Source organism: Gallinula chloropus (assembly GCF_964237585.1).
Source record: "Gallinula chloropus genome assembly, chromosome: Z".
In the NCBI taxonomy this organism is placed as follows: domain Eukaryota; kingdom Metazoa; phylum Chordata; class Aves; order Gruiformes; family Rallidae; genus Gallinula; species Gallinula chloropus.
In genome coordinates, this window is record NC_140089.1 from 60,564,809 (window position 1) to 60,583,013 (window position 18,205).

At 44.5% G+C, this 18,205-nt stretch overlaps 1 protein-coding gene across 1 annotated transcript in view; it reads right to left on the bottom strand.

Moving 5' to 3' along the window:
* DMRT1 (doublesex and mab-3 related transcription factor 1) overlaps positions 1 to 17,365 on the bottom strand; it is a gene marked incomplete at both ends in the record, with an annotated part of 56,822 nt that extends 39,457 nt beyond the window's left edge. The window contains 2 exons of the mRNA XM_084278620.1: positions 13,408 to 13,588; positions 17,081 to 17,365. Of these exons, the coding sequence (XP_084134746.1) occupies positions 13,408 to 13,588; positions 17,081 to 17,365 (466 nt within the window). The remainder of the gene's footprint in view (positions 1 to 13,407; positions 13,589 to 17,080) is intronic.
* Between the last annotated feature and the right edge of the window lie 840 nt (positions 17,366 to 18,205).

The following is an 18,205-nucleotide window of genomic DNA, read 5'->3' on the forward strand; positions in this document are numbered from 1 at the left end:
AATTTACTCATGTGGCTGTAACAGCTGGTAAGTCTCCTCCTAACTGTGTATTTCAGAAAAAAGGATTCTGTAGATGTAGTGTGGGAATTAAAGAATTTCACTGCCTGCATTTATTGATGTGAGCTCTTACATACACCTACAGTTAGCAGTTTTTATTTCTTCTATGCCTACAGACTGTACACATACACAGGCACGCTGCTGAAAATGCAGAATTGTGACTGCTCAAGTAATGCATTTGCTTAAGGAGAAGGAAGGCATAGCCACTGCCCAGTGAGCAGAGTTCAACTTCTGGCAGCTTACATTTCCTGTAGTTTTCAATTCAGAGTGACTGTTTTCATCATGGCAGCGTCAGTATCTTCCCGCATGCCAGCTTCTGTGCCGGAAGACAGCCATGCCATTAAAATGCCCTAATAATAATTACGCAGTCAGCAAACACTTGCCTTCAGACCTTGAAAGAATCTTGGGTCCACAGCTGACAATTTCTCCTTGCTCAGTGAGGCATCAGTACACTCCTATTAACCAGTATGGCAATATTTAGTCTCAGAAAGGCATCAGTTCAATTCATAGCTGGCTTAGGGGTAGAACGGTAGCCTTGAATGAGGCCAGTGTGAAATCACTCCCTAACACCATAATCAGAAATGCTGGAACAGTATGTTTCTCCCACTAGACAATCATGACAGAGCTATTTCAGATGTCAAAGAAAGCTGGCACCATTACTTAACCTTCTGCTGAGACACTGTCTGCTGAGGAGCAGAACCCATAAGCTTGCTCTGCCTTTGAGAGGAGAATTTCTGTTCTCTTCCCATTAGAAGTTGCGGATTATCTTTGGTTCCAGCGTTGAACTTTCAGCTTGCTATAAAGTTAATGTGCTAGACAATGTTCATTCCAGGCAAGGCTGTGGGGCTGTGTATTTTCTGCCACCCCCAAAAAAGGCCATTATCTGTAATTACCCATTACCATGCATAATTATTTCTTCTATTCTGGTCTATGGCCCCCAGGACTTTATGTTGTTACAGCTCACTGCATTATCTTATCAAATTTGTTAAGGAAGCTTTTTTGACCTTTTGAGCACTTGTCATAGCACATACAAAAGCCAGCAGTAAATTGCCAGCAGTGTATTATCTGTACCCTGCATAGTGATACCGTACAAAATACTACCCACCAACACCTTCCCTATTCCTACTCCTTGCTTTAGCTAAAATGTGAAGGGGAAAGGACACCTCTAGTAAGAAAAGGGAATGGGAAGAGGCCTGAGTCTCCCAATGGGAATTTGAAGAACAGGACAGCAATGCATGGCGGAGCCTCAACATGAGACACTGAATAATGTTCCAGCCACTTTCCTCATCAATGCCACGTTTTTTTTCCTCTTCCTCCCCAGAGTCTGATTCCATGATTTGGGCTACTTTTGAGACCTGTGTAACTCTTCTGAGCCCTACTCTTTCACAGACAAGCCCATTTACTGCTCCTTCGGTAAGCAGGGATGGGGGAGCTTTAACAACCACTGCCCTCCCACCCTGAATTTACAGCTTCTAGTGAATGCAGTACAGGTTCCTAAGAAACAAATCTGGTCCAATATGAGATCCACAGCAATCGTCCTTTATGAATACTAGTGTGGGTGTGCAAAGGACCAGGTTTTCCATCTCTACTGCTCTCAAAGCTTCCAGCAAAGGATCAGGCCCTGACCTGCATCTCAGTATCATTTGTTTCAGCTAAGAGCCTCACCACACTACCACTCCACACACCATGTCCTTCATAAGGATCCTGCAATCAAACCCCCCAGAGAAGCAGGGCTCTCATGAAAACAAGAAATCTGACACACTTGTTTTCTCCTTAGTCCTCTTTTTTATCAATGTACTCCAGAGTGTGCTTTATATTAAAACCTTCCAGGTGCTTATATACATAAACTTTTATACCACACACCTATCTGAAAAGAGATATTTAAGAAATAATCTTGTAGCACATTTTAGGAAAAAAGTAGTTTTGATGTTTTTGAACTGATTAAATACATTTCTGAAATAAAATCTGAGACACATTTCTGGCATCATGACAAATAAAGGGAAACACCAAGGATCAGGTACTTAATTTGGACTAAAAGTGCACAGTATACAACTCACACAGAATCAGGCCTTTCAGATCTGCCAGTGAAAATTTTCTTCCTAAAAGCAGAGTGAAAAAATAGGGACCCTGGATTTCTGAAAGCATCCCCAAATCCAGTCCCTGAGCCACTGCAGTGAAGAGAAAACTTTCTCTATGTTCCTCTGCAGTTTGCAGGCCTCAGGCGCGCTGCTCTGTGGTAGCTCTTGGGCAGTGGGGAGGTAGACAGAGTCTACTCTGTCTCCACTTCTGGGCAGTGCAAGGAAGACAGAGTCACCCTGTGTTTGATGTAAGCCAGCAAAAATAAGAAAAGAACAGGGTCTGCAGAGCAGAAGGGGAACTTTCACGCAAACCTGTGTCCTGGAACCCAGTTTATGGGATGTATGGGGCTGACTCTCCATTCACCTATGGAAAACCACCTCTGCTTGACCAGAAAGGTTTCAAGAAAAGCATGTTTTTTCCTCCCTCCCCCAACCGCCAACAGTGTTATCTTGAGCTCTAATTGAGTTCTCACACCAAATCTAACATTTCTTTCTCTTCCTTGCTCAGGGTTGTCTGCCCACACAGTCCTGGATGCCCAGCTGTGCTGACTAACATTATTAGAGTGAAAGGTCAAAAAATCTGTTATCAGCTATATAGAGGCATGGACTAAAAGCAGCTGAATCATTGCCAAGACGACTTACTGCTACCACAGTCCATGGGTACCCCTCCAACCATACCCAAGAATACTTGCTCAGCAGAGCAAGTATTCCTTCTCAAAGCAGGAATAGAAATTTTTAAACAAGAAGGAAAAAAAAGAAAAAAATGCCCAGGTCAACAACTTTGAGCACCTTGCAGGCTCCTGGCCTCTTCCCCAGAGCTGAGATGCATAGGGACTGATCTACCCCACCTCTTTGTCTTGTCTATGCTTCACCTGGGCACACCTGCCAACTCTACCACAGAACCACCAGTCATTGCATCTTTCTCTGATAGCTAGGGCAGACTCATGGTGACCCACAACTCCCCTTACAGGACAAAGCAGCTAGACCTAAAGTTCAGCTGTACTGGCAAGGAGTAGCATAATGCCAGCAGTGTCTGCAGGCACAGGGTATGCATCCTGGGGGCAGGAGATGGCCTTATCCATGAAAAGATCATGGCTGTGCTCTCCCACTACTCAATGTTTACCTGACTACCAAAACAACACTCATTTTCACCTGAAAGGAATGAGTGTTACGTTTTTCTTCCCTCTAGAAATAATCGTGGAGTCATCTTTTGAGCAAAGTATAATAAACTTTTCCAGTTCCACCTATAAAGGGCCAAACCAGTCCCAAGTGGGACAGCACAGCTCACTAAGAACGACATATGTCAGAAAGAGGCACTCTAGGATAAAAGTTCAGCAGCAAGGAAAGTGCACTTCCAGAAAATCAGGGAGATCCTAGAATTAAGGTGTGGGTTCTTGCTTGAACCCCGTGGTAGATGCATCCAACACAAGCTTGTCATACAACACCACATCCACGTGATGTGTCTGTTGACAATGCCAAAACCTATCACATTAAATGACACAGAAAACTCCCAACTTGAGCTGTTATAGTCTGGCAAAGGCACAAGTGATTCAGAACAATCATATGGGGATTAATTAAATCTCAGATGAGCAGGCAACTAAAGGGCAAAATGAACTGCCGTATCTCAGCACATGATGTGTTTTCTGGTATTTTAACCATTCCTGTACCACATGCCTGAGCCTTTCCAAGTTCAAGCCCAGGTGTACTGTTTCAGACCATGGCTATGTCCCCATACCAACTATAAAGAGAAACTTAGGGAACCATACAAACAGGGGAAATGGATGTGGTACCTTCCTCACTCCTCTCCCTCCCTTTTTGGCTCAGTGACACTCTGGAGCCTGGTGTGGTAGGTCTACTTAAAAACCACCCATGATCTACCTTCTGATATTCATGCAGAGCTCACTTCCTGAATGTACAGTGTCACCAGGGAAGAAGTCCCACCAGCCCAACAGGCACCTCACCAGTTTGAGGCACAGAAGACAACACGCCCCCTTCCCACCATCACTGATCTGTCTGAAAGGGTTGTACCAGTTCTTGGTCATCCTTTTTTTTGTGACCGAGCATCTAGTGAAGCCCTCCCACAGTATACTTCTGTCTTCTCCACTGCTTGCCAGTCCATGTGTCTTTCACCTATGAAGACAATCTGTGTGATTGCAGGCTTGCTTCCTGGATACCTCTGGGAAGGCCACACTTCTTACAGCCAAAAGCAGGTCCCTGTGAGACTTCTCCAGAAACACCACCACATTAGATTCCCAAACTCAGACCTGCACTTTCAGACTGATAGGATCATCCTTCTTAAAGCCATGTACCACATACAATTCTGGTTTTCTGTCAATTCAGTTTCCTAATCAAGATGTCAAGGGATACAAAATCAAAAGCTTTGCAGAATTTTAGTGCATCAACATGCCACTTTGTCAAGCAGTTTTGTAATGATAGAAGATTACTAACTTGACAGAATCTTTTACCCATAACTTCTGTAATTTGCTTGCAGGCATCCTTCAACAGTTGCATTTCTCCCCCTCCCACCATTTCAGTCTGCTGTGGACTGTTCTGTTTTCATAGAAAGCAGTGTCAGGCTGATGGACTTGTTGCCACTCATCCTGCCACACCTGCTGTTTTCCAATGCTTGCATGACATCAGCTTTCTTCTAGACCTTACAAATTTCCCCAGTGTTAAAAGACTTACTGGAAATTAGCATTAATAGACCAGAGAGATCCTCAGCCAAGTTCTCTATTGTTGTTTGGGTTGGGTTTTTTTTGATACTGCATGCAGGTAATCCAATCCTGCTAATTTCAGTTACTGCTGGAAGTGAAAGCAGAATGTCACCATCTCTATATACATCAGTATCATCTGCCTTTCTTAAAAGCAAAGATCAGAAAAAGTTATTGAGCATTTCTTCCTCTCCCTCACATGTAAAATTATTAGCCCATAATTCGTCAAATCACTGTTAACTCTATGTTTGTGTTCCTAAATACCACTAAAAAACCTCCCGGATTTAAGATTGTTACTTAAGTTTAAAATTAACACAAACACTTTTTTTTTTTTTTTAATCAAAGCAAAATGTAACTTGGGAGAAATAAACAAGGAGAGAGAAATCCCAGACAGAAGACTGCAGCTTGGCATAGTAAATTTCCCAGTAATACACATCGCCCCAATCCATCTCCAGCTAAGAGGAGCTGAAATACCACCATGGATTTCAGTAGAACCAGAGAGGGCACGTTTTGTTCACATTTAGCGTACACTTAATAAAAATGATCTGCTGCAACCATTTAGCATGCAACTTAAAAATCCTCCTAATACAGCTGAAGAAATAAAACCTACAGAAAAAATTTTTTATTTACAGGCTTAATGCAAGCTTCAGGCCCTCAATAAGATGCCTACAGCAGCAAATTCCACTTCCAACATTTTCTGCCACTAGCTAGAGCAGAATAGTTGATGTTTTTATGTAAGCTGGGGAGGGGCACGCTTTTCTTTCCTCACATGTACTTTTGGTCTTTATAATACAGCTACAGTATTCAAATCTTTAGTTGCAAATAAAAAGAATGGCTGTGGTAAAGAAAAAGAATTCAAAAGCTTTGAACATGGCGTCGAATCTGTGAAGATGCTAGGCATGATTTTAATGCTGCTGAAACGAAACAGCAGAGTTATTTACATATCTAACATTACTAGCATGCATGACAGGTAACAGGGTAAGGACCAATAAAATTAGTGCTTCAGAAAATTAAGAGCATAAGAAACAAGTGCCATTTTCAATCTTCAGTATAACAGCTAAGAGTATGACTACTGTGTGTGCATATATATACATGTTATTATTCATCTTGAGGTACCTGATTTGAGCAAGAAATTTACAGATACTTAACTCATTGCATTCAGACATCCAAAATGCTACTGAAGTGTGCAATGGCAGCAAAAGTTAAAATCAACCCAACTTTTAAAAAAATGGAGGAAGAAATTAGTAGAGAAAGAAAATTAGTAAAGAAAACCAGATTCCTAGACAGTGACGGAAAACAGCCCAGACGCCTGCAGGTGCAAATAAGCAAACTGAGAGGAGGAGAAAGAAACTCAGTGTGGATTAAATATAAAGGGATCTAAGTCATTAACAGGAGATCAAAGAGGACACCAGAAGGGAGGGAAGGCTTTACAAGTGTCTGAGATAGGAGACCTTGGAGGAAATATGACTGGGATAAAATCATTATGGCTCACACTAAAAATAATAAAGGGAGTAGGACAATGGTTAGAATTAGCTTGAGTCCATCCTTGGTTATAAGCTATATGATGACAGAAACCCAAAAGGTTTCTAAAAAAGACCAAATGGAAGTAACAGGAGGGCTTTTTCACTCTGTCTCCTACTATGTGACGGAAATATCTATACACTTAATACCAGGACTGGTAAAAAAAAAACATTTTAGATGCCCACTGGTCCTGGGTAAGTGAGGAGAAAGCACATACATACACATCACTTTCACACATGATCGCCAGTGTTGCATGGATGCAGCAACATCTGCACTCACAAAATGTGCTTCTATGCAAATTGATCACTAATGAATTTTGTTCAGGCACAAGTGAGAGACAGAAATACACTGTGACTAGAGCTACAGTGGCTTATAACAGCTGAAGTTCAGTTGTGCCCATGATGATAGTCATCCAAGTGACCACACTTGGATGGCCTATGCTACAAGCAACAGAAATAGTATGGACAAGAACTACCGTCAGGAACTAAATGAGGAAAAAAAAAAACCAACAAAAAAGCAGCTCAGTGCTTAACTTGACTCTCCTCAAGCTCTTCAAGACACAGGACAGGAGCCCATTAACAATGTTTGTATGTTTAAGGAACAGAGCTATTCACACCTCTGATTGAGACCAGCATATACTCAAACTCAGGGGAGAGTTTAGCAAAGTTCAGAAAATGAATTAAAAAGAAGGGAATTAGAAGAAGCATATGAAAAAGCATTCCTACAAAAGAAACTTTGAAAACTGCACTTCAGTCCCCACGTCATTAAATGACAAATCTACTGAAAACTGAAAATGAGCCAACGGGCTGCACTAGGAAGTTAGTTGATAAATAAAGCTAACAAAAGCAGTCTTCAAGGTATAAGAAAGCACATGAAAAAAAGAAAGAAAAAAACCCCCAAGAAATCATGCCAGTGCTTAGTTAAGGAAGCATGCAGTACTCCTTCACTCCCCACTTATATCTTTTCTGAAAGAAAAAAGAAAGCCCCACGCATTCAGATAAGTCGTAGTAACTGTTTCAAGGACACAGAAAGGAACAAGAGGTTAGCTGCAGTAATAATGTGCCCATGGATAGAAAATTTTTGGTACATCTCCTGCTCTGTTCTTTATCTCGGTGTTCATAATGACAAATGGAAAGCACCTGCCTGCACAGATTACTCTCTGAATGTGAATGCACATATGCAATTACCAGCATGTCAGAGGAAGCCTTAGGGTACAAGTTGGAGTTTTTTTAAAAATAATAATAATAATAAAAAAAATCTATTCCAAATACTGCAGGGAGAAAAAGCTCCTCTGAAACATGAAAGGAACACCCTGCTGGGGCGAAGCAGGGTGAAGGCAGTCCTGGATGAGCCCTGCCATAACGCTGCACAGAAAAGAAAAGCAATCTCCTCTGAGGTTTTACAAATCTTTCCACACTACTATCCGTTTTTACACTTCCACTGAAGCTTTAGACAGGATTGAAAGCCTGAAAGGAAAAATAAAACTTCCACATTTAGAGACTTAACTCTGTAAAGTGTCACTACTTCTTCTACCCGCTTCACCAACATGGCAGGAAGACCACACTGACAGTCTGCACCTCACCAGAAAAACCATGTATGGCCCTGCAGACATTAGTAGACAAAACACAGACACCTACACATACACACATCCAAAGCTGCAAAGACAAAAAACAAATACGTCTTGAAAGGAGGAGCAGGTAAAGTGCAAGGTTTGCAAGCTGCAAGCTCCAGAACACGAGAATTAAGTGGAAACATCTAATCAGGGATGCAGAACCCTGAAACATTATCATTTATTTAACACAATCAAACAATGGCCAGAGGCAATGAATCATACAGGAGATGACAAAGCTGCAGGAGATTTCCGTCATCTAGTTTAACCTGCACATTGATCAGAGTTTACCCCCATATTAATCACTTGAGATCATAATCTAACACACTCTTAAACACCTCTTCTGATTATGCTTCACTTACCCCCTTGTCCTTATGCAGGTCACTCCATTGCTAATTGCACTTCTAGTTAGGAGAAAAAGTGTCTACTGTCTAATTTAATTTTGTCTTTTTTAGTTTCAAGCCGTTGCTCCTTGTTATGCTGTCTCAAGCACTGTAAATAATCCCTCCCCCTCCTCCATATTATTACCTCTCAAATATTTATAGACTGTTATATCCACCCTTAGTCTCCTTTTCTACAAGCCATACATCATTTTTGTCATCCTTCCCTCTATCCTTTCAGATTTATCTATGTCCTTTTATAATGAGATGCTCAAAATTTCTTTGCAGCGTTCCCAAGTACAGCGAAACCAAAGCAGTGGAGAGAGGCAGAAATGCCCCCCTTGCTTCACAAGCTGCTTTTTTAAACAACCCTGAGCAAAACACCCAGGATTTCAGTAGGAACTGAAAATTACAAAGCCATGACTGGCACACTGCAGGCTGTTATCATTCAGAAATTTAAAAAGCCAGTCAAGAAAGTTTTAGCCTAAACCAAAGAAAGATCGCTCAAAGAGAAACACTCCCTGAATATTTACTTAGTTCTAGTTTGAAAGAGATTTAGCAACTGAGAAAAACACCACAGAGGCAGAAGACTGTCTCCAGCAACTGCTTACCGAGACAAAGCCGAGACAAATGCTGTGGAAATAATGCTTAAGCAAGAGAAGTAAGGAAATTCAAACTACTACAGGAGGCATATGCAAATACGATTCTCTCATCTTAATGGCAACCAACTGGAGAAAAACAGATTACCATGAATAGCAAGGTATTAGTTATCCACAATTCAGTAAATACACATCACCTTCAAGTACACTCATTTCTTTTGAGCAGCAGAGATTTGTTGGTTGTGAGAGAAGCTGACAAAAGGAAACAGCAAGATGATGGACCAGAAACCACTCTGAACCCACCAAGACCTCTAAGGACATGCTGCCATCACATTAGCCCTGGCAATGGTAAGCAAACCAGCTCATGCCTCCTCACTACCTCTCAGCCAAGCTGAGACCTCTGCCATTGGAGCTAGCCATCCTCTCCACCACCTACCAACCTCAAAAATGCTATTTTCTGTTGAAATCTACCGTAGGTGTAGTCATTGAGTCATTTTAGGTCAAAAGAGTGAAGAGTTTTTTTCACCGCCTTGCAAACACTAATCAGTATTGAAGCCGGATGAATTTCAAATTTCAATACATTGACTTAATGTCAATGCAAAAAAGTAGGCATTTCATAGAAATGAAGGACCTCTGCAGGCCAGCTGGCCCAAATGCTGCTCAAAGCAGGACCAGTTTTACAGTTGCACCGTGTTGCGCAGGCACTGTCCAGCTGAGTTTTCAGTCTCCGAAAGGATGGAGGTTCCACAACCTCTCTGGGAAACCTGTTGTAGTGCTTGACCATTCTCATGGTCCATGGCAGCCTCCTCATGTTGCCCATTAGTTGACTAGAATTAGACTTTTTTGATAAATCAAAATTGTGACAGCATGTGACACTATACTGTAAAGATTCAGGCCTTCCTTTCAAAATTTTTTTAAATTAAAAAAAGAAGCCATGGTATCCTCCAATATCATTTTTTTTCTCATCACCTATGTAGTAAGACAAAACTTTCTGAAATCATAATACAGTATTGTAGAAAAGGTTAACCAACACACAGGGAGAGTAAAGAAGGCAAGGTAGGGTTTTCAGAGGCATCTAGGGCACTGTGAACTCAAAAGGATCTCAGTACTATCATTCATTAGGCATAGTATTATTGCTGACCCCACAACAGTCCACTTTTGAAGAGATGAAAAGACACTCCTCCTTCAGACTGAATTTCAGAGTAAAGATAGCGCCTACTTAAGAGAAAAGTAAAAAGAACACTATTTTGTTTCTGTCACACATGATAAATGTCATGAAGGAAACTAACAAGCACAAGCTGACTACTCCTACATGCTGACAGTGATATGTTTAACTTGCCAACCACTGATACTATAAGGCACCTGAACAATGCTGTCATTAATGGTCAATGCAAAACCAACTGTAAATTGACCACTGCAGAGTGGGATTCTCCCGAGTTTTCCACACTAATTAACTGAACTAAATGCACTTAACCTACAGAAGGCAGGACAATCACTTTATATGCCCCAGGATCACAAATTTTTGCTGCTCTGGACAATTAAATGGACTTTGCTCTCAGTGACCTGCAATTTTGTAAGAGGAAACACACAGAAGACACAAAATCTGTTCGCAAGAAATTCTGCTAATGCCCTGTGATCACAGTCTGCTCCCTTTCTAATTCCCAGTTTGCTCCTTACAAATTCCCAGTTTGCTGTGAGTAGGGAAGATATGCACCATCCAAAGTAAACATGTTTTCCAAGCTTGAGAAGGTAAATGGACAAAACCCTACATGATGACCATGATAATTTATTTTTCCTTTTTTCAGAAACAGCATGTCATGAAGGGATCTGAAAAATTGTCTCCAGTCTCTCCAGATGTCACAATACTTCTCTGATCTGATGATAAAATAGATACAGTGAGGGAAGGCTCTCTCTCTGGCACTGTCTGATTTGTGCAACTCCTTCATACATTACTTCTCTGCTGGCAAACAACGCTCTGCGTGATGGGAGTCCAGAACAAAAACTGCTCTTCCGAAGCCACAAATTTACAGGAGGAACAGAGTTAACACTGTCAAAACCGTCTCTTGCCCAGCTTAATGTGTTTTGTACAAGGCACGCTGCACTCCTTGGTGCTTGCTGTTGACCTCCCCTGCCATGAAGTGTTTCTCTCTCTCTGCCTGCCTTAACCACTGCTGTAAATTCATGCAAATTCAGCATCTCAGCCTACCAAACTGAGACATCCCAACACCTGCTCCAACCAGGTCTCTCATTTTGCTCACAGTTGAGCGTACCAGCAAAATGACAGAATAGCAATGCAAGAACCCTTTGATTCCTGGTCCTGAAAGAACCTGACACCTAAAACTAACTTTGCTTCACATCTCACCTGGCAGTTTCTTAGGTAACAAAAGATGCTAAAAAAAGCAAGCCTTGGAACATACGAGCAGTACTCCCCACTGAAAAATAAGATCTTCCAGGGTGAAGCCTGTCCTCTGACACCTGACAAAATCACCCCACAGGTCTGACTGAAGGCAGAGCAGCTTCTGAAGCTCCAGAGCCAGCACTCAGTCACTGGTAGTGTTAAATCCATACCAAGTACTTACACTGCTTTCAACAGATGAACCTACCAAAATTATTTGTGACATGACTTTATGCAGTGCAGTCACTTTCCAAGCTGAGCATCGATTTCTGTTGCTACTTAGGTGCTTTAAACCAAAATTTATAACTAAATTCCCTACTCACTCCCAGATTCTTCGATTCCCGGTGAACAAAACCAAACCTGCCTTGATTCTTGGCTGAAATCACACCATCTCTCTGGAGACGAAGCTGTGAATTTTAAATGTTGTCAGCCATGCACAGTTATTTAGTAAAATAATTGAGAAACAATGTATTTGAATTGCTCACAAAGAAAAACGCACTGTTAAGAAGAATGATACTGCAAACCATTTATAATTCCTTTGAAGAAAAATTCAAATTACTTTAGAAGTAGGCATTTTCCGGTTTTCAGGTCCTTACTTAAGCATGTGAATTGCCTTAAGCTTATTTAATGAATGTTTTGCATTCAAAGACCATAATTTAAGTCAATTAATAAGAAATTATAAAGTGGGATTAAGAAATTAACTGCCTCCACTGACACTTTAAAAATATTACATCAAAGCTTCGGTAAATTTTGTTGACAGTAAGACAATTTCATTTTTTGGCTTTTCTGTATATGCAAGGGTTCTCTTGTTCTCCTGCGTTACACACAATCTCTACACATTACTGAATATACTACTTTAATCTTTAGCTAGCTTTTTCCATGTCTAATGCAGTAATCCAAATATGAAAGGAGTAACTACATCGATTCAAAGGTGACACTAACATGACTGCAATAATGAAAACAAAAAAGCTAATAAAAAGCTATTTATTGTTTTATCAACCAGTTCTTCTAAAAGGTTCCCAAAGAAATTCCTCCATGTTGGTCTGAAACTGCCTGTCTGCACAGGATGCAATGAATCCACCTGACAAGGCTTTAAACAGCCTAAAAAACAGAGAGTGCTGTCATTTGACAGACATGTAGATGTGCTGTCCTTTTATTAGTTCAAGCAAGGCACTGTCCACTCTAGATGCATCTTTTAAACTGCTAAATATATTCACCTGTATTACTGACGTCCTTTCGATGTTTGTTTGGTTGGCTTTTTGTCAAGTCAATTACATCAGTTTCATTTTTATACCTACTCAAATTCTTTATCTGTCAGGCATAAGCTCTGCATAGGGAAAAGCACTTTGCCTACTCTTCACTCCAATGCCTTTAACTCCCAGCTGTGCTTAGGCACGGTTTTACCCAAGCTGCAGACAAACACAAGTTTGGATTTTGGGGTTTTTTTTTTTGTTTGTTTGTTTTTATTTTGGGGTGCGTTGTTTTTGTTTGTTCTACAATGGTTAAATGCAATACAATGAGGTATAGTAGAGAGGAAGGACTTAATCAGTCTTTCAAAGTTTATTACACCTGGCCACACAGAACAGATGTGCCACCACACTAAGTCATGTAAAATGGTCAGCTCTCTGCTGCTGGGTGTCAATGACATTACTTTACATACATGGCTCCTATACAATGCTGGTAACTCTCCCACTTTTGAAGAAGTAACACAACCAGCCAACGTGTTTCCCTGGACTGTGGCATGAGTATATATTTTGGAAGAAAGGAGAAGAAGTCCTCGTAAGTCTCTACTTGCAGGTGTATACCCCAGTGAACTCAATTGCAGCACCGGTCTATACCAAACAGATTTTGATTTTCAAGTACAAATAACCAATTAAGATTCGTTAAGATTCATCCTGTGTTCTTCCCTTTTTCTAGCTGTACCAACAGCACATGCCTGTTCTTGTACAGGGGATTCTCCGTAACCTCGCCGCTGCAGACAGAGGAGGGCTGCAACAGCAGGTAGGTATAAACAACTTTGCCCCCACCAAGTATGCATCATTTGTCCAACATTTTACCTGACTGTGTGCTAACTGCTGTCACAGCTGTACTTGTTGAGTGCATAGAGCTGCTGCTTTCCAACAGGACACAAGAGCTGCCACCACTGTTCTTCTTAATTGTCTCAGGGGCACTGGGCAGGGGCACTGGGTGACTGATTCCCAGTTCCTCTTCCTGAGCTTGCTGCCTTCTCAGTGCAACCTGAGAACAAGAAAACAAACATAAGGTATGCTTTCTGGCTCGAGAATAGTTTATAAACACTGACAATGAAAGACTGAGGGCTGTTTTTACTTCTTGGTACTCTCTATAGCATTGATGCCAAGTGAGTAGAGCAGGATATAAAGAAGGTTATGAAGCTATTTAAAACCAACACATTTTTGTCACCAAACATATATGAACAAACCTATAAAATGCTGATGTCATGTACATCTATTTCCAATGAGGCCACATGCAGTTGTACTGAAGTTGACTGTACTCACTGGACACGGCTGCTCCTGAGCAAAGCACACTGTGAAAAGTGTAGTCACTACCCCTCTCTCTGCTGACACACCGCTGCTGGGGATCAGAAATTCATCTACTTGCAGGGCTCTGCTGTGCCTCCTTCATCAATATAAAGCAACTCTTTGTGATGACCTATACCTGCAATCTCCTGCTCTCCACAAGTCTGCTGGGCTCCCTCACTGTCTCTTTGATGGAAATCTAGCCCTTCAGGGGAATTTCAGCACAATATACGCAGTCTGGACATGGGTCCAAACTGTATTTGTTGCTTACTGAAGATACAGAGAACTCCTTCTGCCTCATATGAACTGGCAGATCAATTTTGGGCAGCTGTCCACCCATACAAAGTTGTGATACATGCCCAGGCCATATATAGATTCACAGAATTGTCTTGGTTGGAAGGGATTCTTTAGAACATCAAGTCCAACCATCACCCTAACCTGCCAGCCACCACTACTAAACCATGTGCCTAAGCGCCACATCTAACTATCTTTAAATACCTCCAGGGATGGTGACCACTTCCCTGGGCAGTCCATTCCAATGCCTAACAACCCCCTCTGTGAAGAAGTTTCTCCTAATATCCCATCTAACTCCCCCATTGGCATAACTTGATGCCATTTCCTCTTGTATTATCACTTGTCGCTAGGGAGAAAAGGTCAGCCCTGTCTCTCCACAACCTCCTTTCAGGTAGTTGTAGAGACCAATTAGGTCTCCCCTCAACCTCCTTTTCTCCAGGCTAAACAACCCACAGCCATTCCTTGTAACACAGTCCCCTCACCCGCGCCATCGCCCTTCTCTGGACACGCTCCAACACCTCAATGCCTTTTCTGTAGTGAGGGACCCAAAAATGAACACAGCACTCAAGGCGTGGCCTCACCAGTGCTAAGTACAGGGAGGCAATCTAGTCCTACTCACCACACTATTATTAATACAGGCCAGGATGCTGTTTGCCTTCTTGGCTGCATCTGCACACTGCTGGCTCTTATTCAGCTGTCTGTCAAACAACACCCCCAGGTCCTTCTGTGCCTGGCAGCTTTTCAGCCACTCTTTCTTCAAGCCTGCAGCACTGCTTGAGGTTATTATGACCCAAACACAAGACCCGGCACTTGGCTTTGTTGAACCTCATGCCATTCGCCTTAGCCCATCGATCCAGCCTGTCCAGATCCCTCTTTAGTGCCTTTCTACCCTCATGACACTGAGGGTTTTACACCTACCTACCCTGCAACCTGTCAGGCGTCTGATTTGCATCTGTATTTGAACTCTGGAAATACGACCCTGATTACAAGACTGGGATCATGGGCTTTTCTTGCTGGATATTCTCCTGAGTGAGCTGGACAGGCCTCCCCTTCATTTCCATGTTCAACAGCAACACTTTTTTAATACAGCTGTCAAATACCATTAGAGAAATTTTACTTGCTGAAGTAAATCAAGACATCCCAAACAGGAGGCTCAGTCTTGCAACCACCATGGGTAACTGACTTCACAAGCCAATAACCTTGACCTGTAAAATTCCACCAGCAGCAAGGGGCTTATTGCAGAAATACAGCAAAAGGGGGAAAAGACACACTTCCAATCTGTAACTCCTACACAGATAAGGTTCAGCTAGGGAGGCTTTCAAAGCAACTTTCAAAAGCAGACAGGGAAGAGAGAACCCTCAGGGGGGGGCACTGCCAGAACTGGCTAGCTGGAGGCATTCACCACCTGAAAGAAGCTGCTGGGCAGAACAGTCTGTACAGAAGAGGACAGCTGTGCAGGGAACACCCCATTCATTTCGTGCTCCCTCCCCTGAGGCAGGCAGCAAAGGGATCCATGTTTATTATTCTACGTTTCTCACTGTACAGAGAAAGCACGTATAACTTGGGCGTAATAACCATTTCTGGGCTGCCATGCCACCGACAAAGAGGAATCATTTAAATGAACGAAATCTCCCACTGGGTTCAGGGGACAGTTGGTTATATCTGCAGCGGGTAACTTTAAAAAAAAAAAAAAAAAAGGCACCCAAGTTTTTACTCCATGGCTGCTTTTAAAAAAAAAACCCGACACATTTAATGCAGGACCTCGAAGGTCCGAGCGCAGATGAGCTGCAAACTGTGTCAGCGGGGGTAGCATCCCCGCCTTCACTCGCACCTGCAGCCCGAACGCCTTCCAGCCAACCTCTCTGCACGGGGCTTTGCGCACTAACAACGGGCAGCCCCGCACCCAGAGCTCCAGCACACCAGCAGCCACGAGGCTCCCAGGGCTCCTCCGAATGAAGTTTCCCAGACAAAAGATCATAAAGGTCTAATACAACGGTGATTTACACCGCCGAGAAGCTGTGACTATCAGCGGGACTACCCAACAACAACCACCAACAGAAGTTACTCTCTATGCAGAACTGGATGCAGTTAGGTTTCTTAGCTTGTGTTACCGAGTCCTCGTTTAGATTTAAGACAGGCCAGCTACACGGCTGTGTGCAGAATAGCTATATGCAAAATCGGGAACACCGCCGTTAAAAAAAAAAGGCAAAAAGAAAGCAAAAAGCTTTTTTCGAAATGCATTCAACCGAAGTCACCTAGCATTAGGAAAAGCAGGTAACAGCGAATCTGAAAACACGTGGGCGAAATACTCTCGCTAACCAGTTAGTTGTCTAGATTATCTAGTTCAAAACAAGCTGGAAAACTACCATCTGACGTTAACTAGAAATCCTCCTCTCCAAAGGTTTTTAAAATGAACCCGCACACTTGAGGAGTGGCAGGCGGCACGTCCAGGCTCCCCGCCGCTTCAGACGGGGATTCACCCAGGCGTGCTCAGAGGGCGGCACCTGAGCCCGCTACTTGCGCTCCTGCTGCTGGCTCACCAACTTAAATGCTATCCGCCTTCAGACCATCTCCTACTTAAAAAAAAAAAAAAACAAACAAAAAAACCCCCGAAAAAACCAAACCAAATAACCCCCCCAAAAGACAGCGAAAAGACTCGTTAATTTCGGAAGACGCCGGTGTAACCCCAGCCCGGGACGCGGCTCCCTCGCGGCCGCGCTGCCTCAGCGCTCCGCACCCCCAGCGCCGACAGCTTGGTTCCTGCGGGCACCAAACGCCTCCGGGCGCCAAACGCCTCCGGGCGCGGAGGAACGACCCCACCACCGGCAGCACGCCGGGCGCACAGCCCACCCTGCTCTGGCAGACCTCGCCGAGGAGGCGGCCGCCCCGGGGGGCTCACCTGCGCTGCCATCACCCGCTGCCGCTCGGCGATCAGGCTGCACTTCTTGCACTGGCAGTCCCGCCACATGCAGAACCGCTTATGCCCCTTCAGCGGCGAGGAGTACCCGTGGTTGCGGCAGCGGGCACACTTGGGCAGACGCGGAGGCTTCTTCCCTGCAGCGGTGACGACCCCGTCCGCTGGGGCGGCCGCCATGAGGGCCGCCGCCTTCCCGAAGCCGCCCGTTTGGTCTCCCGACCTCGCGGCGTCCGGGGGCTTGCTGAAGGCCGGGGAATCACTAGGCATCGCGGCGGCCCGGGACTGCCGAGTTCGGGTCGGCACGACTGTGCCCTGCCCCGTCCAGTCCCAGTATCCCGCGCGTTTTGGCTGGCGGCGGCAGCCGGACGTCGCCCCTCCCGCCTTGCCTCCCCCCACCCCGGGACAGTCCGTACGGCCGCGAAGCCTTATCTGCCCCGAGGGGCAGGCGCTAGGGGGGGGGGAGCGGCTGCCCCGCCTTCCTGTCCGGCTGGGCCCGGCTCGCGGCAGTCGGGTGGAGGGGAGTCGCATGGGGTGGCCGTTGGGTGTGGGGGTGCTGGGCCTGAGCGGCCCCGGATCGCCGGCTTCGTGCTGTAGGTACCCGCGGGGCTCGGCTCAGCCGGGCTGCCCGCAGGCCTCTCACGACAACGCGCCCCTCGCCCAGGGACGGAGGCGGCTCCGCGGCCGCCCCGCTGTCCGGGCGCCCCGTCCTTTCTGCCGGGGCAGGGACCGGCACAGGCCGCGCCAATGGCGGTAACGCCGGTCGTGGTCTAAGGGCGCAAGGCCGGATTCGGAGAGGCGGTTGTAAAGCCCTGCGTTCCCCTGGGTTGGGCCGGCCAGGTTTGCTTATGCGACGCACACGGCCAGTGGCAGGGAAAGGTGTGACCCCTCAGTACAACACCCGGGCTGCTGCAGCTCAGTTACCCTCCTTTGTGAGGCTGTTGGCTCCTCGCTGCTGGGCTGTGTCCCGCTGTTTGCGGGCTGCCTGTCACTCATTTCCCCGAATCGGTATAACCACGCGTTGATTAATACCTGCGTGAGCAGGTGATGCCAACAACTGCAGATGGTGAGACTGGTGGGGACACAGCCTGGTAACCAGCACCTCTGGAG